The sequence below is a fragment of the Vidua macroura genome, chromosome 17 (assembly GCF_024509145.1).
Source record: "Vidua macroura isolate BioBank_ID:100142 chromosome 17, ASM2450914v1, whole genome shotgun sequence".
Lineage (NCBI taxonomy): Eukaryota > Metazoa > Chordata > Aves > Passeriformes > Viduidae > Vidua > Vidua macroura.
The window spans coordinates 14,003,125-14,024,265 of record NC_071587.1 but is presented as its reverse complement, the minus strand read 5'-3'; the positions used below and the strand labels follow the sequence as shown (position 1 = coordinate 14,024,265).

The 21,141-nt window shown below is 50.0% G+C and overlaps 1 protein-coding gene across 1 annotated transcript; it reads right to left on the bottom strand.

Moving 5' to 3' along the window:
* Positions 1-384: 384 nt before the first annotated feature.
* SALL4 (spalt like transcription factor 4) lies at positions 385-12,989 on the bottom strand. The gene is made up of 4 exons (XM_053992919.1): positions 12,920-12,989; positions 3,345-5,879; positions 2,453-2,760; positions 385-1,372 (listed from the first exon to the last, which is right to left on the bottom strand). The coding sequence occupies exons 1-4, from the start codon at positions 12,987-12,989 to the stop codon at positions 950-952; spliced, it is 3,336 nt and encodes a 1,111-aa protein (XP_053848894.1). The 3' UTR covers positions 385-949.
* Between the last annotated feature and the right edge of the window lie 8,152 nt (positions 12,990-21,141).

Sequence of the window (21,141 nt, the reverse complement as noted above, 5' to 3'; positions counted from 1 at the left end):
CCCAAACGAAAAAAAAAAAAAAAATAAAAACAAAAAGTCTCTTGCTAAGGAAACCAGTTCCCATGGCAAATTGCAACAGTCACCTGAGATTCCTTGCAGAGCTTTCAGACCTGACTTCCCAAGGCAAGTCTTCCCTTTCAAGAGGAAACAACAACAAAAAAAAAAAGTATATACATACCCACCCATGCTTGTTTGGGGCTCTTGGTATTGAAATAAAACATCTAGGAAAAACTGCACATCTTTGGAAGCAGGAATTTTGGCACTATACTTGAAGGACTGTCCTAGTAGTAGTATTAAATAAGCAGCAGTCAACAACACAAAGAATTAATTACTTAGGAGCAGTGACTAAAGAAAAACAGCAACTTGCTTTTCATAGAACTTCTGAGGCAAAAAACCAAAGGAATAAAAAAAAAAAAAAAAAACCAACTTTTTAGTTTTTATAGCAATTATTAAGAAAAAGTACATTCAGAAACCACACAGAGCCAAAAATCCAAACAGAAAAATTCTAAGAGGGTGGCAGACATTCTAGGATATTTACCCGCATCAATAGTTTCCATTTCTCATCAGTAAATAAAAGCTTTTCCATCAACAGTAGGTTGTTTCCACTCTATTCAAAACCCCCATTATCACTCTAAACAAAGAGGTAAATATTCTAACCTTTGGAATTTCAAGTTGTAGAAACTTCTGTAAGGCTTGTACACATTAAAGTCACACGTAAGAACTACTTTGCAAGACCCGCATCTTTCCAAATAGAAGGAAATCCTATTCTTTATTAATTACTATTTGCAAAGCAACGTCATGATTGTACTCTGGGCAACTCTTACAAAGACAACCATAAAATCATTTGCACGTCAATAGGAAAATAGGAGGCCGAAGTGGAATCTCTTAAAAATATATGTTTGTGTCTATATATATTTGTTCTTTCTGTAGGTCTACTCCTCTCGAGTCTTTAGCTAACGGCGATTTTGTTCTCCTCCAGGAAGAGGGGGAACTGGTGTTTTGGCACACTGTCTGCAGCAGCACCGCCCGCCTTCTCCGCGTCAGAGGCGGCGCCAGCCTGGCCCGGGTCCACCTTGGAGGCCGGGGTAGAGTTCATGGGCGAGCCCCCGGCCATGGGCACGGGCAGGGCGGGCAGGGCCCCGCTCTGGATCACCGAGATCTCGTTGGTCTTCACGGCCAGCCCGTTGCTGAGCACGGCCGCGTACTGGTTCCACACGGCGGGGTCGATGCTCACCGAGGGCGCCACCATCTCCTTGGGGAACATCTCCGACACCTTCTTGGGGTCGTTGCCCAGCAGGGCCATGGGGTTGTCGATGGACAGCCGCCTGCCCCGCCTGGCTGAGTTGTTCCACATGTGGGTTCCTACATGGACCTTCCGGAGAAGGGGGGGAAGCAAAGAGAATCGTTAATTCTGCAGCTCTTCCGTGGCGGACCCAAATTCTACTTTGCTTGCAGCCAAGTAGCCCAAAGAAGTCAGGCTTGCTCCGTTTGCGTTCAGGTGAACGTTAAGTTGGGTGGTTCTTGTCAGGGCTCCCTTCCTGGCACGTGTCAGACACGGTCATTCACTGCCTGACATCACCGTGGCTCTCTGGAGTTGGCTGCTAGAGGGCTCAGAGGACTGTGTTTTACACTTGGAATAAGTGCTGTTGGCAAAGACACCCTCTCTGCCCTCAAAACAGAAACCACATTATCTGCTGCAAACTGAAAAAAAAAAACTGGGTAATGCAAAAAAAAAAACCACACTAAGTAATTTGGCAGAGAGGTTCATTTAAGCTGCAATCTTCCACACCACATTCTGCTGATGCTTCCAGCAAGGCACTGCTCACACACTGCAGAGTATTTTCTCTCCCCATCAGCATTTATGCAAGAGGACTGAAGAGCTTGAAGAGGGTTCTCACAGGGAGGGAAAAGCCTCTGTGCAAGTGAGGGAGCTGAATCCCTCATGGGGCAAATGGATTCATCTGGCAAAGGGACAGACTCACAGCACTTCTTCAGCGTGTGCTTAGCCACAATCCCCAAGCACTTTGTGCCACCTCAGGATTATCCTAGTTTATCCCTTCTCATCTCACAAAATTTCAAGCAGCGCAGTGTAATGCATTTACTCAGCAGGCAGCATTTTGTAGCAGTCTATGGAATGCTTATGTCTTGACACATCCAAATCCAAATTAAAATGAAAGCAATCTGCTTAGCGAGTGCTAAGCCTCCCCTTCCATCCCAAAAGGAAAGTCAAGGACAGCAGCAAAGACCTGTGGGTGATCTCAGTAGCACAAAAAAAAAAAAAAAAAAAAACTGTGTGGAGAAACTCAGGAAGGAGACAAGGGTCAAAAGTAAGTATTCGAAGAACTAAAAGAAAATCAGTGCTGTCTCAGAGGCAGGTCAAATATTAGAAATAGCCTTTCCACCTCTAGTCTTAGTTTCACAGACCAGGGAGATGACAACAGACAGGACCCACCTTCAGGTTTCCTTTGGTGGTGAAGGCTCTCCCACAGATGGTGCAGGCAAAGGGCTTCTCCCCGGTGTGGGTGCGCTCGTGGATCTGCAGGGCGCTGGCAGAGGAGAAGTTCTTCCCACAGGTAGTGCAGATGTGCTGTTTGGCAGGACGGCAGAACTTGGGGCGCGGCACCAGGAGAGGGGCGACCCCAGGGGACAGAGCTGGGGGGCCAATGAAGTGGCCAGTGCTGAGGGGACGATCGCCGGGCAGCTCCATTTTTATCAGGGCTGGTGGGGCTCTGACAAAAGCAGCTGGGATACTGCTTCGACCTGGAAAGAAAGCAAAGGTGGTGCTTATCCCAGCCTCATTCTGCTTCCAAGCTTAAGCCTGGCTGAGACTCGAGGCCCTGCTTTTGAAGCTCTCTGTGCCTGAAGAGCACATCTGCAGAGGCCACCACATTTCCTAGGATACCCCAAAACTCATCAGTTCATTCCTGGGTTTGCTGGTGAGCTTGAAATAGAAAGTCTTTCAGGTCAAATTTAGATCAGCCTTAAGACCTTCACGCTAAAGAGCCTGAAAACCCCACAAACTATTTTAGGGTTTCCAGGTCACAATCAGCAGTTTTCCCTTAAAACACAAATGTGTATTTTTGAAGAGCCGTAAGGAGATATCAAGTGAGCCCATAAAAGACACAGAGGGCACAGTCTACATTAATTTTAAGGAGATGACAGCAGTTAAAACTTTTGAATTTTGGGCCTGACTTAGTCAGGAAAACTTTACAGGGACTATGCCTTTATCCAAACAGAGCAGGAAGAGGGGAAAGCTGAGGAAGTTTTGTTTTCCTGTTGGTCCTTTTCGGATTGATTTCCTACTGCCCCACCCCAAATCCCTGCCAGCATTTTGCCTTACTCACCATATTCCCCATTTGCAAAGTGTAGCCCAGGCTCTTCCTTAATGACCTTCCGACCAATATTGCCGTACGTTAAATCCAAAGCGCCGACAACCCCTTCCACTTCTGCAGGAGCATTCTCAGGACCCTCTGGTTTACTCCCCGTGCCTGCATCCTCCTGGTTGTTGAAGGCAGGTGACTTTGACCTGACGCTCTCGGCCTGGCTGTTGGCGGGGGACAGCGCCTGCAGCGACGCGGCCTCGGAGGCGGCGGGGCTCCTGCCGTTCTGGTAGTCGGCATCGCCCGCCACCGAGGACGAGTCGTTGGTCATGCCGTCGCTCTCTGCCGAGCCGTTCTCGCTGGACTTCAGGCTGCTCTGCCGCTGCAAGCTCAGAGAGGAGGCCACAATCTTCATCTGGTTCTCCAGTGCTGCAACCCCGGAGAAGGCGGCGGCCGCGGCGGGCGACTCTGATTGTGCATCATACGGAGTAGGAGGCTTGGAAGAACTCCTGGGGCCATCCTGAGAGTCCACGTCGTCTTCCATGTCTATGCTTTCCACCGTCTCCTCTGGGCGACCGATGTCTCCGTTCTTCTCAGGCACGGCAGGATCCACCTCGGCGCTGTCGCAGGGCGGCTCCGGCATCGGGGTGTTGGGGATCTGCCCGCCCATGTGCATGCGGATGTGCTGCTGCAGCACCACGGCATTTGTAAACTTCTTCTGGCAAATCGGGCACGAATGCTGCATCTTCAAGGGGGTGTTGGCCCGGTGGACGCCATAGTGGGTTTTAAGGTTCCCTTTAGTGGAGAAGGCACGGCCGCAGATCTTACACTTGAACGGCCTCTCCCCGGTGTGGGTGCGGTAATGCATTTTCAGCGAGCTCTGGCAGCTCAGCACTCTGTGGCAGATCAGGCACTCGTTGGGGTCGGCAGTGGATTTGTCGATATTTTCAACCAGCTGCTGGAGCTTTGATGTCTCTGAGCCTTGCTCGTTTGACCCACCTACGTGGAAGATGCTCACGCTGCAGGCAGCTTGTGGTGAGCTCAAGCTCTGCTCCGTTCCCGACTCGTGACCGACCGCCCCCGACGAGGAGGAGCCGCCCTCGCTTTCGGGAGAGGGCCTTGACTGCAGCTCGCTTGAGAACGTACCAGGCAGAGCCTCCTTGATGCCTGCCAGGCTGGAGATGGTCTGAGGTGCGCCGGTGGCCGCAGAGGTAGGCAGAGTTGTTAGGAGAGGTTTGCTGTCCACAATCAGGTTGGACTCATCCAGGGGCACAGACATCCCGTACGGGATTCCAGTGCTGGTAGGAACATTGTCCAGGTGCTCAGGAACTGGGTAAGGATTCATCTTTATGTGGGGGTACTTGTCTTTGTGACGCTGAAAATGCACTTTGAGGTTTCCTTTGGTCGTGAAGCGGTTCCCACAGATGTTACATTTATAGGGCCTTTCCCCGGTGTGGGAGCGGAGGTGGATCTGCAGGGCACTGTCGTTGCCAAAGACCTTCCCACAGAATTTACACTTGTGTTTGAAGAACGGCTCCTCTGCGTTCGGTTTGCTTTCAGACACGCTGATGTTGGGGGGCTTCCCCTTGCCCTTCTTTGAGGAATCCATCACAGACGAGACGGCCGAAAGCGGGTTCTGGAAGATGACCGAGCCGGAGGACTGAGGTAGCAAAGGATTTGGGAACTGAGAGATGGAGCCGGGGAGGCCTCGGCTCCCCTCTGGCTTCAGGGGGAAGGAGGAGGAGAGCCCAGCAGCCAGCGAGCTGGCGGCTGCAATGCCAGTGTTAGAATGAGGTAGTTTTCCTTGCTTCAAGGATTCCAGCGATAGGCTCTGGCTCCCAGCTTTCTGTCCGATTAGAGCCACGGCAGCCGAGAGCTGCTGGGACATGTGGGCACCCAGAGCCTTGAGCGGGTCAGTAGCAGCTGCTATGGAGGGGTGCAGGGCGTGGGGAGCCATCATGGCAATCTGGATGCGGATCTGCTCCGTCAGCTGGATCTGCTGGAGCTGCTGCTGCTGCAAGCACACGAGCTGCTCCAGGATCATGGGGATGGCGTTGAACCCGGCCGCCGAGGAGGAGATGGCGTCGGACGCCCGCTGGTTCACGGCCACCTTAGTGCCACGGATGGTCTGCAAAGTCACGTTAGTGTTTGGTACTTTGGGTTTTGGTAGATAGCTTAGGCCGGGGGCCGCAGGCGTGAGGGGGGGTTCTATTTTAAGGTACATTCCTCCTACCGGTTCAGCGTCCATTTTTCCTTCTCTCTTTTCCACAGAGCCAGTGCAGCCCTTGGCCTGAATGTCCTTGCGTGTCCTGCCATCCATTCGGTCGCTTGGGAAGGGCCCCAGAGGAGCCTCGGAGAAGCTCTCGGGGGGGACTGCTCCCTCACTGTCATTCATGATTAGAACAGGCGGATTTTTAGTGCAATTTTTCTTATGCTCAAGGAATTCAGAGAGAACAAAGAATTCTGCACAGCATTTCTCACAGATTTTGGTTTCCTCCGTGCGGCACCTTTTGGAACTCATTTCACCATCTCTATCACCTGGGACGTCTTGTGGACTCCCTTAAAATAAAAGAAAGTCACATTATTAATTGCTAGAGTTAGACCAAGCATTCACCATTAAGATCACTGACTCCACACAAGACACTGGAATCAAGTTTGCAGATCAGTCTGAAGTTCTGCTCTTTGTTTTGGTGCCAATTCCTTCACAACCCCAAATAAAATCCACATCTCAGTTCAGTTTATGAGAAAAAACATATTTTAAAAGGACTCTCACAAGGCTCAATGAAAAGGGATTCGGGGAAAAAAAAAATCTCATTTCATACAGGTAAAAATCCCCTGGAACAGTTCTGCAAGGCAGCACCTGCAACACAGCTCTGAAAGGAACACCAGGACAGAGGAGGTATTTAAACACTGAGCAAAACGCCACACATGAGTTATCTGTCACCACGTTTGCACTTCAGGTCCTAATTCTTTGTTAACCATCTCTCAGAAATTCATACAAGATCTTTAACACAGGAATTTTGAGCAATTCTTACTGTACCGATCTAAACGACTTTTGCTCTATCATTACGAAAATAATTACAAGGCAAGAGGGCTGACAACAGCAAAGCAAGGCCAGTATTAGCTCTAAAATCCTTTGAAAGCCAACACACCCCTAATAATAATCCCTATGTGAACACAGTAGCAAAGACTTGATTAAAACCCAGAACTTGATACTCGAGTGTGGCCTCCATTGATACTTATGATTATTAAAACTATAATACAAGTAACAAGTCCTGCTCGCAGATCTACCCCGAGGCATTTCCGACCTCGCGGGAGGCCTCCTTCAGCTGCACCCACAACTCACCCACTTCTGGGAAGGGGCAGGGAAAGCCAAGCTGGGTCCAAGTCCACTCCTGCCCTTCCACCACCAGCACACCACAGCTCAGACTGAGCAGAATTTGCACGTGGATAAAAAAAACAAACCAAAAACGGGGAAATATCTGAACTGCAAGAGGTTAAGAGAAATTATAACCAAAACAGGATGTTTTTGCTCAGCCTCGCCATCCCTCAAACAACAAACTCCCAGCCCGCTGCAGGCGGGGCAGAGCTCAGGGCAGGAGAGCTCAGGAGGGAAAACCTCCCGGCGAGGGGGAGGCAGAAAGGGCCCTGGCAGGATTCCAGCCCCCATGGGCTGGGACATGCTGGAGCTCACTGTATCTGCTCTAATTTGATGGGTGCCAGTGGTGCGGTGATTTCGGGGCAAGGGTGTCACCCCTCTGTCCTGCCCAGACCTCCTGGATCCAGTCCCGGGTCCCCCGCTGCCCCCCGGGATGGGAAGAGGTGAAGCTCAGGAGCTTCTGGGGGCTTTGGCTTGTGCAAGGTGTGGCCAAACCACCCCCGGGTGCGTCCTGAACGTGGAGGGGACCATGTCCAGGTGACAACACCTTACCCTGCTTGAGGGAGGATATTGCAGACTTTGCCATTTCTTCCCTCAACAAGGGCACGGTCTGTGCTCAAACTTCAACCGTTTAATGTTGTGCGGCATGAAGAGCATGTGAAAGTTTACTTTTAAAAATAAACATGTGATCAATAACAGAAATTCGCAAGTATCAGAGGCCTGTTCTGCTGTGATCTGCAGAGCAATAAATCCAAACCTGCACAAGTCCTTGAACAGGGAGGAAGGGAGTTCTCAGCACAGCTATGATCAAAAATGTTTGGATGCCTCCCATTTAAACAGGGAAAATTAAACACTTCCCCTTCAGCCCAAGCAACTCCTGTAAGTGAAAGAAACACGAATGGCAGCACGCATTTCCCATCCCGGGTATCATTGAAATGATGTCTCTAAAGCTGATTTAACTCTAAAAACACACAGAGAAGTCCAGGCTGCAGACAAGTACAACTACTACACAATTCAGAACTTGGTCAGAGTCAACCAGGATCAAGAACAGATTGTTTTAAACCCGTTTTGCAAGAGTCTGAGCCGATATACTTGGAAAGAAGGTATCTAGATTAAAAAAAGACAAACTTCCAGAACTACTCTACACTGACTTGGAGAGGTCTTTGACTTTCCTATTTCATGGAATACAGTAAAACATGAAAACCTCTTTTCCACATCCTTAAGTGTTCGGGGCTTTCCCAGTCCCATCTCCCAGGCAGAATGACACTGTTTCCACGTCACAAAATATTAAAAAATAACCTCAGCTTTTACTTTTTCCAGTGGCACAGAAATGTCTGCACCAAACCCCGTTGCCCACCCCTATGGAGATATTCCAGGATAATGTCTAGACAAGTCCTCAAACTTTAACTGCTTCAAAGCATCCGATCATTTATCTCCTTTCCCTTGATAATACTACTTATTTTTCTACTTCTGTGCTGATAAGATCACACCGAATTCAATGCCCCTTTCCCAATCTCCAGCACAGCCCACACTCCTCATTTTCATAATTCTGAGGAGCTCTGGTAACTTTTCTGGTTCTGAGCAGCAGTTGCCATCTCAGAGTAAGAGATTCCAGTACACTGAAGGTCCCTGTGCTGGGCAGCAGAGGTTGGCAGCCCTGCCCTGTCACGTATTTTTTGTGTCCCTGAAGCATTAGCTTGACTCTGAATAAATTCAATTCAGACCTTGAAACGACTTGCTGCATGACAAATAGAGAAGTTATGCATTACTTCCCCTTTTACCTTAAAGAAAGGGTTTTAGATAAATTCACAAGCAGGACGCTGGGTTATTTTACAGTAGCTGGAATAACAAAGGAGCAATTGACTGTTTTCTGTAAAAAAAACCCCAACAGCTTCTGTGAAAATCATCGTGCTTTGTAACTACCTCCTCTCCCCTGCCCAAGTGCTGCGACCAGAGCGCCTCAGCTGCCCCGAGCCCAGCAGTGACCACCGAAATGAAAGAAATGGGAACTCAGGGCTTCCCGTGCCAGGGGGGCAGCTCTGCCCACGACCGGCCGAGGATTTACCCAGCACTGCCCTGCCAGGCAACTCCTCCTGCACTTCACTCAGCCCTCTCCAAAGGCTTCCCAGGGCCAGGACTTCTACTGTGGTTTTTTTATCTCCCCACCCCCGAATTTCAGGAATGTTATCTCTCAGCATCTAGTTATCCAATAAGTTAGAAGAATGCAGTAAACCCAGCAGGGGGGTTAGATTGAATCACTGGCAAATGGATGGATAAAATCCACTATTGTGTAGGACAAGGCGGTCATCGACAAGGAAGGCTGATAAAATCCACACCGCTCGAAATCTTTTTTTTTTTTTTTTTTAAGGAAAACAGTAAAAGGAGTGAAGTAAATCTGGTTTGATGTGATTTCAACAAGGGTGCTGCTGGCCTATCACTCATCTAAAGCCATTAGTGACTTTTTTTCTCAACTTTATTTCACTTGAATTGGGGTGAAACAGAACTCGGGTTTCCCACCAACTTTTTTAAATCAAGAGTTTTAATACCTTTGGTGAGCTTACTTTCCCCCACAGCCTACATTTGATCAACTACTTTTACTTTAAGATTAACAAAAACCATGCACTTCCCCGGTTTAAATTAACTCGTGAAGGATTGATTACCAACCCTCCCCTCCTGACACGAACCCTCTGCCACCAGCCCGCTGTCGCTCTCAGGGTCGCGCTTCCCTGATGCTTTTCCAAAGGAGGGGACTCCCAGAAGCTCTGAACTGCCCCAAATCGCCTTTCTCCCACTATCAAACACCATTTAGCGCACTTTAACTGAGACAAAATCACTTTCTTAAGTAAAACGCACCACTGACAACTTACAGGGATATTCCAAAGGCCTTGACGCTTTCTACGCTGAATTCATCAGCTGCGTTTTTCCACCCAAGAACGAGGCAGAAACGCGTTACACCCGCAATCAGCATTTCACGGCCTCACAGGCTCTCTTCTCGAGGCTTTGATTATTTTATTATCTACTAATTCACCCCTTGGCCTATCCACGACTTCCAGCGAGATATTCAGCCGAAGACAGGACAACCCACAGCGCTTGTGAAGGGCGAAACAAGCGCTGAAGGGCGCGGGGAAGGCGGGGAGCGGAGGCGCTGCCCCTCTCGGGCCGGGCTCGGAGCCCCCCGGAGCTGCCGGGGCCGGTCGGTGGAGGGCACTCACGGCCCGCGCTCCGGCCCCGCCGGGCCACCAACACCCCGGGCGGGGCCACCGCCAGCCGGCACCCACCTGAGCTCACAGCCTGCCCCGCACCACGATCGACAGCCGCGGGGGTCGCTCCAGCTGGCTCCGAGCCCCCCCCCCCCAGCCCTGCCCGGCTCTACCTGCCCGGCCCGGACCACACTTAAAACACTCGCCCGGTGTGTTTAGGAGCGAGCTAAACGGCACAAACCCCGCTGCCAAGGTCAATTGCATGAGAGTCCTAATTGTGAGCCTGACATCAACTTACCACCCACAGCAAGCAGGAGGAGGCAAAGGTTAGAGCAGCAGCTCTGTCAAAACGTCACATGCCGTCGAGCGCGGCGAAAGGGCTCCATCCCTGCTACGAATATTATGTTTCACTTACGTAAAAGGAAAAGCAAGCCGGGCATCGCCCCCCTCCGCCCCCCGGCACCCTCTCCCCCTTGCCAGGGCTGCGACACCCCGGGGATGCTCCCGCAGCCCGGGGCTCCCGGCCATCCCCGCCAGCAGCTTCGGGCAACCGAAACAAACCTAACATCAACCACCACAAAACTTGGGCTTTCCTCGTTCAACCTTTCCTCGTCCAACATCCCTCTCTCCAGTTCTACAGCGCTCGGCACACGAATCGGAGATATAACTGAAGCAAAGCTACGCTAATTTTACCCTAAGGGGAAAAAAAAAAAAAAAAAAAAAAGTTGCAGTTTGATACTGTATTTTTAAGAATGAATCCGATTTTTAATGGCAGCAATCCAGCACAATAGGCATTTTCAAGCCCTTTGTGGAAATGCTAATTTTCAGTATGTAGCATTATTCCCCTGTGACCACCTGCTGATTTTTTGACCTGTTAATGGATCCCCAGGTTCGCGGGACACTTTAACCCGCTGCATTGTTCACAGAGGTGGGTCCCAAATCGCTTTGCGAAAAAAGGGAATACTTGCAAAAAAGGAGATAAGGGCTTGATTTTATTATTACGAGTATGTGTATATCCTCGCTAATGCCCCAGACAAATCCCTGCGGAATTTCGACTTTGTTATGCAACTTCATCACTTATTATTTACGGGCACACCTGGAGCGGGGGATATCAAGACTTATTTGGGAGATTGGCGGGCGGTCCGAGCCGTCGGAGCCGCAGCCTCGGGCTGCATTTCGGAGAGCGGAGATCCCGCACGGGGTGGGGGGGACTCAGTGCGGGACCTGCCCCGACCCCCCAAATCCACGGCAGCCCACGAGCAGCAGGAGAATCCCCCCGGGCGGCGCCACAGCTTCCCCAGCTCCGCCGGCCTGGGCGGCCGGGGGCTCCCGGAGGGATTTCGTCCAGGGTTCGGTTGTTAAAATCGAGAACGGGAGGGGGGAGAAAAAAAAGCCCGAACAACAATAACAAAAAAGCAGCTGGCCATTGCCCCGGAGAGCGCGGTGTGGAGCGATCCTCCCTCCCTCCCGCACGCCTCCCCCGCCCCAGCGGCCGCATCAGGAGTGATTAACCCTTTTGTTTCAGCGCGGGGCCGGAGGTGCCTTTCCAGCAGCGGGCAGAGATTTACATGTGGAAACATCACCTCCATCCCCCAACCTAACCATATGCACAAAGGAAAACAGTCATGCATTAAACATGGGATTTATTGCCTTCTGGCCAGCATGCTGTTTCTTAAGTCACCATTAACCGGACCCAACAATTGCACATTTCGACTCAAAGAAGAGAAGGGGGAGGAGGGAAAAAAAAAAAAAAAAAATTAAAGAGCCCGAACCTCCTGCGGGTTGGGAATAAGCAGCTCCTGTAACGTGCACGGGTTTTGATCCGTTCTAGGCACGGAAACAAAACCAGTCCCAAAAGCAAGCAAAGATCCCAAAGAAAGTTCTTAGGGGGGGCACACGGAAACATTTGGGCACCAACGACCGCAACAACTCCGAACAAACGCTCCGCGGCCGGGCGGGACGTGCCCTCCTCCCGCCGCATTCCGCTCGGGAGCGGGACGGGCACCGCGGGAGCGTCCCGAGCTCCGCACCGAGGGCGGCGATAGCGGGCGAAGAGCCCGCGGCGGGGCCAGGGAGCCGCCGGCCCCGCAGCCCGGCTCGGGAAGATGCCGCTCCGGTAGCCCCGGCCCCGCTCCCGTGGGGGCCACCAGCGAGTGCCCCCTGCCCTTCCCCTGCACGCCCGCCCCGCCGGCAGCTCCCGGCCGATTTTTTAGCCAGAATTTCTGCTTTTCCCGTAGCGCGGCCCAGGAATGCGAGCTCCCCGAAAACGGGGAGAGCGATCCGCGGTGGTCGAGTCCCCCACGCCGCCCAAATACAAAGCGCTCGCGCGCACCCCACATTAGCTCACCGGAGTTATTTTAGGAAGTCGGAAATCAAAGATGGCTGGAGGTCAAGCTACAAAAGGTCCAGGGCGATTGTGATCTCCAACAAAAATAGTCCGAGCGTGGAGGTTTCTTCCCCCCGTTTTTTTGGTTTTTCTTTTTTTTTTTTTTTTTTAAGCCCCACAAAAATTCTCATCTATCTCCCGACAAAGTGCTAAGCACACCGAGGAAACCCAGCCCGAGCCATTTCCTAGCCCTCCGAAGTTCTCTGTAATTTCTCCCTCTGCTCCCCCACCCCTTTACCCCCATCCCCCCAATTCCCTCCGCCTCGGGGAGGCTTTGGGGTTCCCCTCCCACGCGGCCGCGGCCCCACGCGGGACCCGGCGGAGGCTCCGCGGGCGCGGGGAGAGCGTGCGGGGCATTGCGGGGCAGCGCTGCGCTCCGCAGCCGCCCAAAGCCGAAACCCCCCCCCCCCCCCCGAAAATAACGAGGAGCCCGTGCCTCGCTCAGCCCCGCGGGGGAGTTCGGCCCCCAAAAAAACCCGGGGCGAGCCGAGGGTCGGCTCCTGGCGGAGCGCGCGGGGGGTGAAGCACAAGGGTGGAAAAAGCCCCCCGGGAAGCGCCCCTCGCTCCCCGCCGCCGCCTCCGCGCATCAGCCGCGCCGGGAGCCGCGGCCGCTCCGCGCCCCCTCTGCGCTCACCACTTGCAGCATCTGGGGGCTGCTCCTCGGAGTTGATGTGCTGGGGCTTCGCCTGCTTCCGTCGCGACATGGTGCACCAGCATCGGGAGCATGCAATAGTAGCAATTATTTTCCTCTTCACAACAAATTCCTAGAGTTGGGAAATTTGGGCGGAATGCGCATGTCAGAGTAATTATTATTATCAATAATGCATTGCGATTTATCATGGGTCCCTGACGGCTGATTGGCCTGAGTCCAAGGGCTCACAGATTATTCAAATCAGCCCCATTGATCCGCGCAGCGGGGCACGCTGGGCCATGTAGTCCCCGCGCCCGGCCCGCCCCGGCGGGCGACAAAGGCGTGAGCCCCGCGGGGCCGGGGCAGCCCCGGGCCGCCCCCCGGTAAACAAACAACCGGCAGCGCGGCTCTCAGCCCGCACACGGACAATACCTTTGTTGTCTCACCTGCGCGTTTTATATCGTGCTTTAAAGAGTTTTTTTCCCCCCCCTCCCCTAAAGCAAGCAGCAGCCCGGGACAATGCTCATTCTTCCCTTTGTCGCTCGATAAGGTGGCAAAGGGAAGAGCCCCGATAGCTGGAAGGGCGAGCGCGGGGTCTCGCGGCGGGGTGGGCGACTGGAGGGGCTTTAAAAGCGGATGCAGACAGAGCGTAATTAGGCTGGTGTGCTTCAGCTGTTTGAGGACTCTTTTTTAAAAAAGTCTCGCTTTCTGGGAAGCCGGCGAAGTTGAGCCAGTAGTATTTTTAACAGCGAGTAAAACGCGAGGCACGTGAAGGCTGGTGTGAAAAAGTTGAAGCAGCGGCGCTTTGAGAGCGTTTTCCCACACTAAGCTGGCTGCGTTAATACACAGTGGATTAATTTTCAGCTTTACGCCCCTTTTCGGCTGTCGGGGTCCATGGGAACGTGAGCCACGCGGAAATCTTCCCCACGAGCCGCAGCCGGGTGGCCCCCGGCGCTGGGTGGCACATTGGGGACGGTGCGTGTGGCTGCAGGTGACTGCAGGACCCGGCTCAGCTGAGCCTCACACTGAGCTGTGCTGTAAAAGCCCCCGAGTGGCACAGCAGAGTCACCCCAGCCCCTCCGGCCCCCCCCCGAAGCCAGACTGATCTTGCGTAAGCAAAAATGCGAGGATGCTTGAATGTGCGGAGATGTGGGCTGCACATCTCCAAAAACTGCAAACACTCCAAACAACTCCAAAAACTCCAAAAAACTCCAAAAACTCCAAACACTCCAAAAACTCCAAACACTGCAAAAAAACTTCAAAAACTCCACACAACTCCAAAAACTGCAAACACTCCAAACAACTCCAAAAACTCCAAACACTGCAAAATCTCCGTGGGACACGTGGTTGCTCTTTGATTTAATGTAGAACAACGCACACGTCCCAGGTCTATCTGTGAAAAATGAGATGGTTTGCTGGAAAACACTGGGGAGAGATTTATTTGATGAAGAGATGATGATGTTGATGTGGAGGAGGAGGACATGAGGTAAGGGTTCAGGAGAATCGGGTCCAGCTGAAGGCACACTCGGTTTGCACTTGCCATTGCATTCATCAGCAAGCAATCGAGCAGGGTCCGTGCCTCAGTTTCCTGCCTGTGCACCGAGGGTTCCAGCTGCAGAGCTGCTGTGCGAGCAGCATCCACCCGAGGTGATGGGGCGGTGCAGAAGGGTGGTGCAGAGTGGAAAACCCAAATCTGACTCGCCAGCCGGAGGGAGGAAGCGATGGCACCTCAGGCAGCCACACAACTGCCACAGGACATTGCACAACACCACAGGCTCGTTTCACCTGGTTCTTTACTGGCACTTTTACCCTGCAAAACCCCCGGGGGCTGTACAGCATCTACTCTGTACCAAAATCTGTGCTTGTGTGCAGTCGTGCCAAGCACTGGCCGGGATTATCTTTATTTTGGTGGTGCTTGATGAGGGGGGACCTGGATGGGACAGGCATAAAATATCTTACAGTTGTAGATGGAGGTAAGCAGTGCATCCTGATCTAATTAGTTCTGTATCCTCTCGGGGGCTGGTCTTGTTTTTCTAGCGTCTCATAAGGGGGATTTATTTAGCTAAGGATAACACAAATCTTGCAGAGCAGAAGGTGTCACCCTCCTCCTTGGACAACTACTGAACGTGGAGGTCAGGGGACAAATGTTGGCTTTCAGGCCACTTTCTTCTGCAAGCAAAAAAAAATGGTTTTAAAGCCCCATTCTTGATGCGCTTTAATGGGGACATTACATCTAGAGAAACTCTGTATTTACTAATATGAAATGGGAGAGATTAACAGGTATTTGAAATCGCTGACCATTTTTGTCTGGTGTTTACTCCACCCCCATGTTGCCCAAAGAGCTTCTCTATATTTGTTTGTTTAAACAACGGTTTGAAATGCTCTTTGTTCCCAAAGTGTGTCCCGAGGAAACAGACTGTTAAACAAGATTGATACCAATCGATCCACTGATAGATATTCACATTGATGAATCCTCTCCTTTTACACTTGATATGCTCAGTATGACCAACAGATTTTCAGTTATTACACAGAAGGCTCCCAAGCCACACCAATGAATTTATTAAACCACGCTGGTTTATGTATCCAGCTGAGAGACTGACAGCCCTGTACAGTAGATCCATACTTAAAATAGACAACTCCTGTGGAGCATTTGTACTGAATTTAAAGGAATATATTATATGAAATCAATAGAAGTTTTGGTATTGATTTCACAGGACTGGGATTTCACTCAGCACGGCTCTGAAACACAGATAAAATAGAATGCATGGGAAGCATTAGTTTAAAATAAAAATTAAAATGTTACTGTATTTAAGGCTCAGAAGACAGCACAAAGAGGCAAAAGAGCACAAAGAAAGTGAAAAATACAGAGAGGAAGAGGAAGAATGTGACCAAGGGAAAGCTGTCCTGATTGTATTTTCCTGGGAAGGTGCTCCCAGCCAGTGGTGGTTATAAATAGGCTACCCTGGCTGATTACATCATATGCAAAAGGCATTTTGCTTGGCTTTAGCACGATCATATGGATTAGCATGATTACAGCTCCTGGATTTGAAAAATAGCAGGCTTCCTTTTCGGGCTTGACATTTTATTTATTTTTTTAAGAAAAGTCCAGAGGAACAATCTTCTACCACCAACAGAGCTGCGGCAGCGTCCCTGACAGACGAATTTCCAGGAGCAGCTCGCGGTGATAACAGGAGCTTTTTTAACGCCCTGCCTCAGCAGCACGTGGAGCTCCTGCCACCAGAAACCCGCCAGCAGCTGGCTCTGCCCAGCCCTGCAAATTCCTGCCTCCGGAATGGCACTGCAGAATGGTTACATCTGTGGAAAAATCGGATAGGGCTGGTTGCTGAGGATGTATATATCGTACACATCTCCCTGTGCTCACTGACTAACTCCTGCCAAGGGAAAGGACATTGCCTTAAATCCTGCCTTGTCTCCTCTGAGCAGCTCTGTTTGTTGCTGGGAGGAACACACAAGTTTCAAACTTAAGTCTTTTTTTTTTTTTTTTTTTTTTTTATGTGTTCAGAATCCAAATGTAACTAAAAATGCCTTTTCCTGTGTGTTACCTACATCTTCACAGCTTGGAGAACCGAAAAATAGAAAGGTTTTTGAGTTTTTTTCAGTTCGCTTGGCTGAGGCATTCCTGCCCTGCTCCTGGCTGCTGCTCCCTGCCAGACAAAGCTCCCAGTGCAGACTCCCAGGGCTCATCTCCAGTGCCTGGAAGGCACCGTGGAAGTTCCCCGTTGGAACACGTTAAGGGAGCTGCGAGGCTGCTGATATGAAGTTGACCACAGCTCTGCAGGCAATGTAAATCAGGGTGATTAACATTCATGGTTGAGCCAGTTAATCAAGATTGAGTGCAGAGACGCAGACATTCAAATTCAGAAGCAGTTCATAAGGGTGTTAAAATGAGTGTTGGCAAGGGCAGGGACTCCTCCAGACTAGACTCTATCCCAATCCAAACCCAGGAGCCTCCTCTTTAAACACCTTTTATACCGTTGTAACTATGATAATGGAGGGATTTTTTTCCTCCTGTATAGCAAAATAAAGGTTATGTTTTCCCTCAGTCCATCTTCCTTTTTAAAGCTGCTGAGCACCTCGGTCAAACCTGATCACAGGGGAGAAGTTCTGAAGACATGAGTTTGTGTTCATTGTGTGACAATCATCACCTGGAGAGAGAAGAAATATCCAAATGAATGTGGTCACTGGAAGCAGAATTAGGGTTCAAACCTTACCCACGCAGCAGCCAGCAAGGCAGAGGCACCAAAGAGAGACTGAGCAGTGGGAGAAGGATGAGAACAATCCTTTAGGGGACCCAGGGAACAGCTCCCTGCTTGACCTGGTGGTGCTTTGGGTCCAGCTGCAGATAATGCAGCTTCCATGGGGGAATTGAAGGTGATGCACACAGGACTGAGCTCTCACCCGGGCCACGTTCCTGGTTTTGTGTGTGTTTTCAGGCCGATATAATAACGGGGTACCCTGCTCATTACTCAGCTTTGGGCCAAAGTTAGAAACTTTCCAAGCTCAGCTCTCCCCCACGAGGGAAGGGAATAACAGGGGAATTGTAAGTTTTTGAAAGACCCACCGAGGAGCTCCCAGCCAGGAGGAATGAGAGGCATGTGGGTTAGGCAGGTAAACAAACAAATCTCTGGGTGTTTGTTAAAATGCCCGAGTGTTTCACCTGGGCAGGAGTAAACTTTATCAGCTCTGATTTCTCACAGCATGAAAAGTGTCCTTGTGCAATGTCTTGTATTGGATGTCAGATGCAGTCTGAGAGCAAGAGGTCCAGCTTTCCCCAAGAATCCCAGTATTTTTCGGAATGGGTTACCTGGGTGTTAAGTGAATAACATTCCCCCTCCTCTGCAATATTTGTTCAATTCCAAACACTTACTTGCTTCTGAATAAACCTAAGCTCAGAGGTAGGTGTAACTTGGCTTTGTCTGCTGTCTTCTTTGAATTTCATGGCCCAGTGATACATCAGGGAGAGTAACAGGAATCCTGTGAGATCCTTTCCTCCCAGACAAGGTACACAAACCCTTTCTTTTAGCACGGGGCTGTAATGGAGCCTAGGGAGGTGTCTCATTATTACCCCTTTTACAGCAGGGCTGCCCCAGCCTGTGCTGAATCCCCTGCATGGTTTGGAATTGGATTATGAGGCTTTTTTTTTTATTATTTATTCAGGTATTGTTTATACCAAACAATATCTGAGTGTGCCAGTGAAATATTGAACCGGATGACAATGAAAATACAACTTAGTGGACAGCAAATGAGGACACCCTCCCCGTGTCCTTGTCTCAGATATTGAGGCAGTGTTGCTCCATAATCCATTTGCTGTTACACTTTGGGTTATCCTAAAAAGCAGCTGGTGAAAGGCACGTGGGACACGCTGCCTGTCCTGGCAAAGGACTGACTTTGGTTCCAGCTCTGTGTTCCTGGTGCTTGCAGAGAGAATTGTCTGTGTGGGCATGACTTGAAACAGCAGCTTGAGAGAGAATTATCAGTTTCCTTGCTCGTGTCAGTGGAGCAGCAAGATCGAAACTGAATTATTTTCAGATGTCAAAATACCACTTAGCGGGGGGCTTTTACTTAGTAAAATTAGCTTTCATTTTCTGCTTTTATGACTATGATTAATAACTTTTTTTTTTTTTACATGGTAGACCTAATTCCATTTCTTCTGCTACAGCAGTTTTTTCAATTACTTTTATCAGTTATATCCCAGTCCTAAATTTGGCTACTTTCCATATGGGTGAATTTGGTTCATGCCACACTTTGAGAAGGACTGGCAACCAATTAACCAATTGTTAGTGGAGATTCAGAGCAGGTTTGGGAGGTACCATCTGCTCTTTGATAACTCAACTTTTAGTTAAAAAAAAAAAAAATATTATCACCAAATGCAAAGTACCCAAACCCCTTGTCTTCAACTCTTATGGCTGGAAGTCAATAGGAAAAAACCCAATCCAAAACATTAACACTTAAAACCATGAACAGAAATGAACACAAAACTATCCAAATAAAAGCTGATGGAAAAAAAGGACACAAATATATGAGTTGTGGGGTTTTTTGTGTTGGTTTTTTTTTTTAAGTGTTAGCTTGGAACGATGACTGGTATCCCTAAAATGATCAAATTTAGTGCTCTACTCTTTATGCCAGGAGGGAGGGGGAAATGCAGGGGATAGAACAGAGTGATCACTCTTCAGCAGCTGCAGAATTTACTCTGAGTGTTGTCCTCTTCTCACAGTTTATAGATGTGGTACCAAGAGTAAAGTGTGGAAGAAGCTCATCCCTTCCTTCTCCCCATTCCAACTTCCCTATAATGACAAAGGTCATTTCTTGCCCAAGACTCACAGCTGCTGCTGTGCTCTGCCTGCCATCATTGTCTCAAGAAACTCTGATTTCCATGCGTTCTCTCCAGCTCTGGTGACATTTCCAACGCCATCCTTTTGCATGAACTGAGGGGCTTTTGTCTGGCTTTTCAGAGATGCTGAAGTGCCGCGGCAGAACGAGCCCGCTGAAGTTAAGATTCCACTTTTAACATGATTTGATGTCTCTACTTAGACTGGGCACAGCCGAGTGTATCAGCTCCTCTGGGTGCCTTGGGAAGGTCCGTGACAGGTGAGGGTGGATTTGTGCCAGCCCTGGGTGCCAGCCTGGCTGCTCCAGCTGTGCCAGGGCCACACGCTGAGCGGGGAAGGTGCCAGGCAGCTGCAAGGCTCCAGAGAGTTTCAAGGTGATGATGCCCTTGTGGATGTGGCTCTCCCTCTGTGGGGGGGAGCTGGGGTGAAGAATTCGGGAGGCAGAAAACAACCAGCCAAAGCTAAATCAGTTGTGTTTGGCTCAGAAGAAAAGGACTTTTTAAGCCCCTTCATAATTATAATCTTGGCAGGGATTTGGCTGCAAGGAGAGCTGGTGCAGGGTTTGGATTCAAGGAGGATAAACCCATTTCCATTGCAAACCTCCCACTTTTCAGCTAGTTGTGTCTTGTAACTTGGTTATCCCTGGATCAACAGCTACATTTTAATGCAGTTATGTTAGCTAAGGTCCAGTCCACTCCACAGACTTTAACTAGATTAAGAGGCAGATCAGCTATAATTGGAGTCCCTGATTGAATTAGATTGGGATTACAAATATAATTGGATACTACCCTAGTTGTGACACTTCAAAGGAAATATATCTTCGGAGCATGAAAGCTGAAAAATCAACAAAGCTTTGGGAATCCTTGAGCCTGTTTCCTGTGTGGACACAGCCAGGAGCTCCAGAAAGGTATTTTTTAACAGACAGTTCACTCGCAAAACCCCTCAATCAGATTCCTGACTTACATTCAAGTCGAAGGCAACGTAACCTTGCCACTTTTTAATCTTGCCCGTGGTAGTGGGACAGCCAGATTAGGCTAAAACTGTGCCTGAAAGAAGCTTTAAAACCTAGTAACAAGTCCTAAGTATGGACCATAGGCCTGAGGTTTTATTGTGGGGTGTGAGCAGGAGCCAGGGTCGAAGCAAAGAACTCCTCTGGCTGATGTGGCTTTTGCAGAATTTCCATTTGAAAGGGGCACTTGGGTGAACAATGCTCCCGGCCTGGCTCAGTGCTTGACACCTTGCAGCACGTCAAGGACAAAAGCTGAAAACGTTTTTTTTTTTGTTTTTTTCCTCATATGATGCCTTTTCCTGTTTGTGGCCTTTAGTCTGTCACTCCTGTGAGCCTCCAGCCACTGGGTAAGTAGGTCACACCGTGAACAGGCTGATCACAATAACAGCAGGCTCACAGAAAAACCTCCCGAGTTACAGTTTGGGGAGAAAACCAAAAATCTAACTGCCTCTGAAGGGACCAGCCGTGAGACCAAAGGGAATTACAGCTCCACCCTCCAAGTGCCCAAGTTCAACGTGAGCCTCCATGGAAATCCCAACGCTCCTGGGAGGATGCTCCAGCCTGGTCCAGCTCACACCTTACCCTCCCTCAATCTCCTAATCCAGGCTTCCCAAAGCCCCCAAACGCTCAATTTTATATGGACACGAGTCATTATGTGAGAGGTGTTTTCAGGGGAAACACCCAGCCTGGGCTGCTGTTTGTTCTTTTTTTTTTGGGGACGTTCCCTTTCTTCACCTTCTCCTTGCACAGAAATTTGCCACTCGCGGAAGGAGCTCTGCCGGGCTCGTGCACAGCTCAGCCCTCAAGTCTCAAAGTGCCTTCCACACATGAGATATGGGTTAGAAAATAAAAAAAAACCGGCCTCA

What these genes read in the sequence shown, in the direction of transcription:
- SALL4 (XM_053992919.1), bottom strand. Translation starts at nt 12,989, where the DNA reads ATGTCGCGACGGAAGCAGGCGAAGCCCCAGCACATCAACTCCGAGGAG. An exon ending in CTTTGCAAATGGGGAATATG is followed by an intron (nt 2,761 to 3,344) that starts GTGAGTAAGGCA and finishes CTTTCTTTCCAG; the next exon opens with GTCGAAGCAGTATCCCAGCT. An exon ending in CCACCAAAGGAAACCTGAAG is followed by an intron (nt 1,373 to 2,452) that starts GTGGGTCCTGTC and finishes CTTCTCCGGAAG; the next exon opens with GTCCATGTAGGAACCCACAT.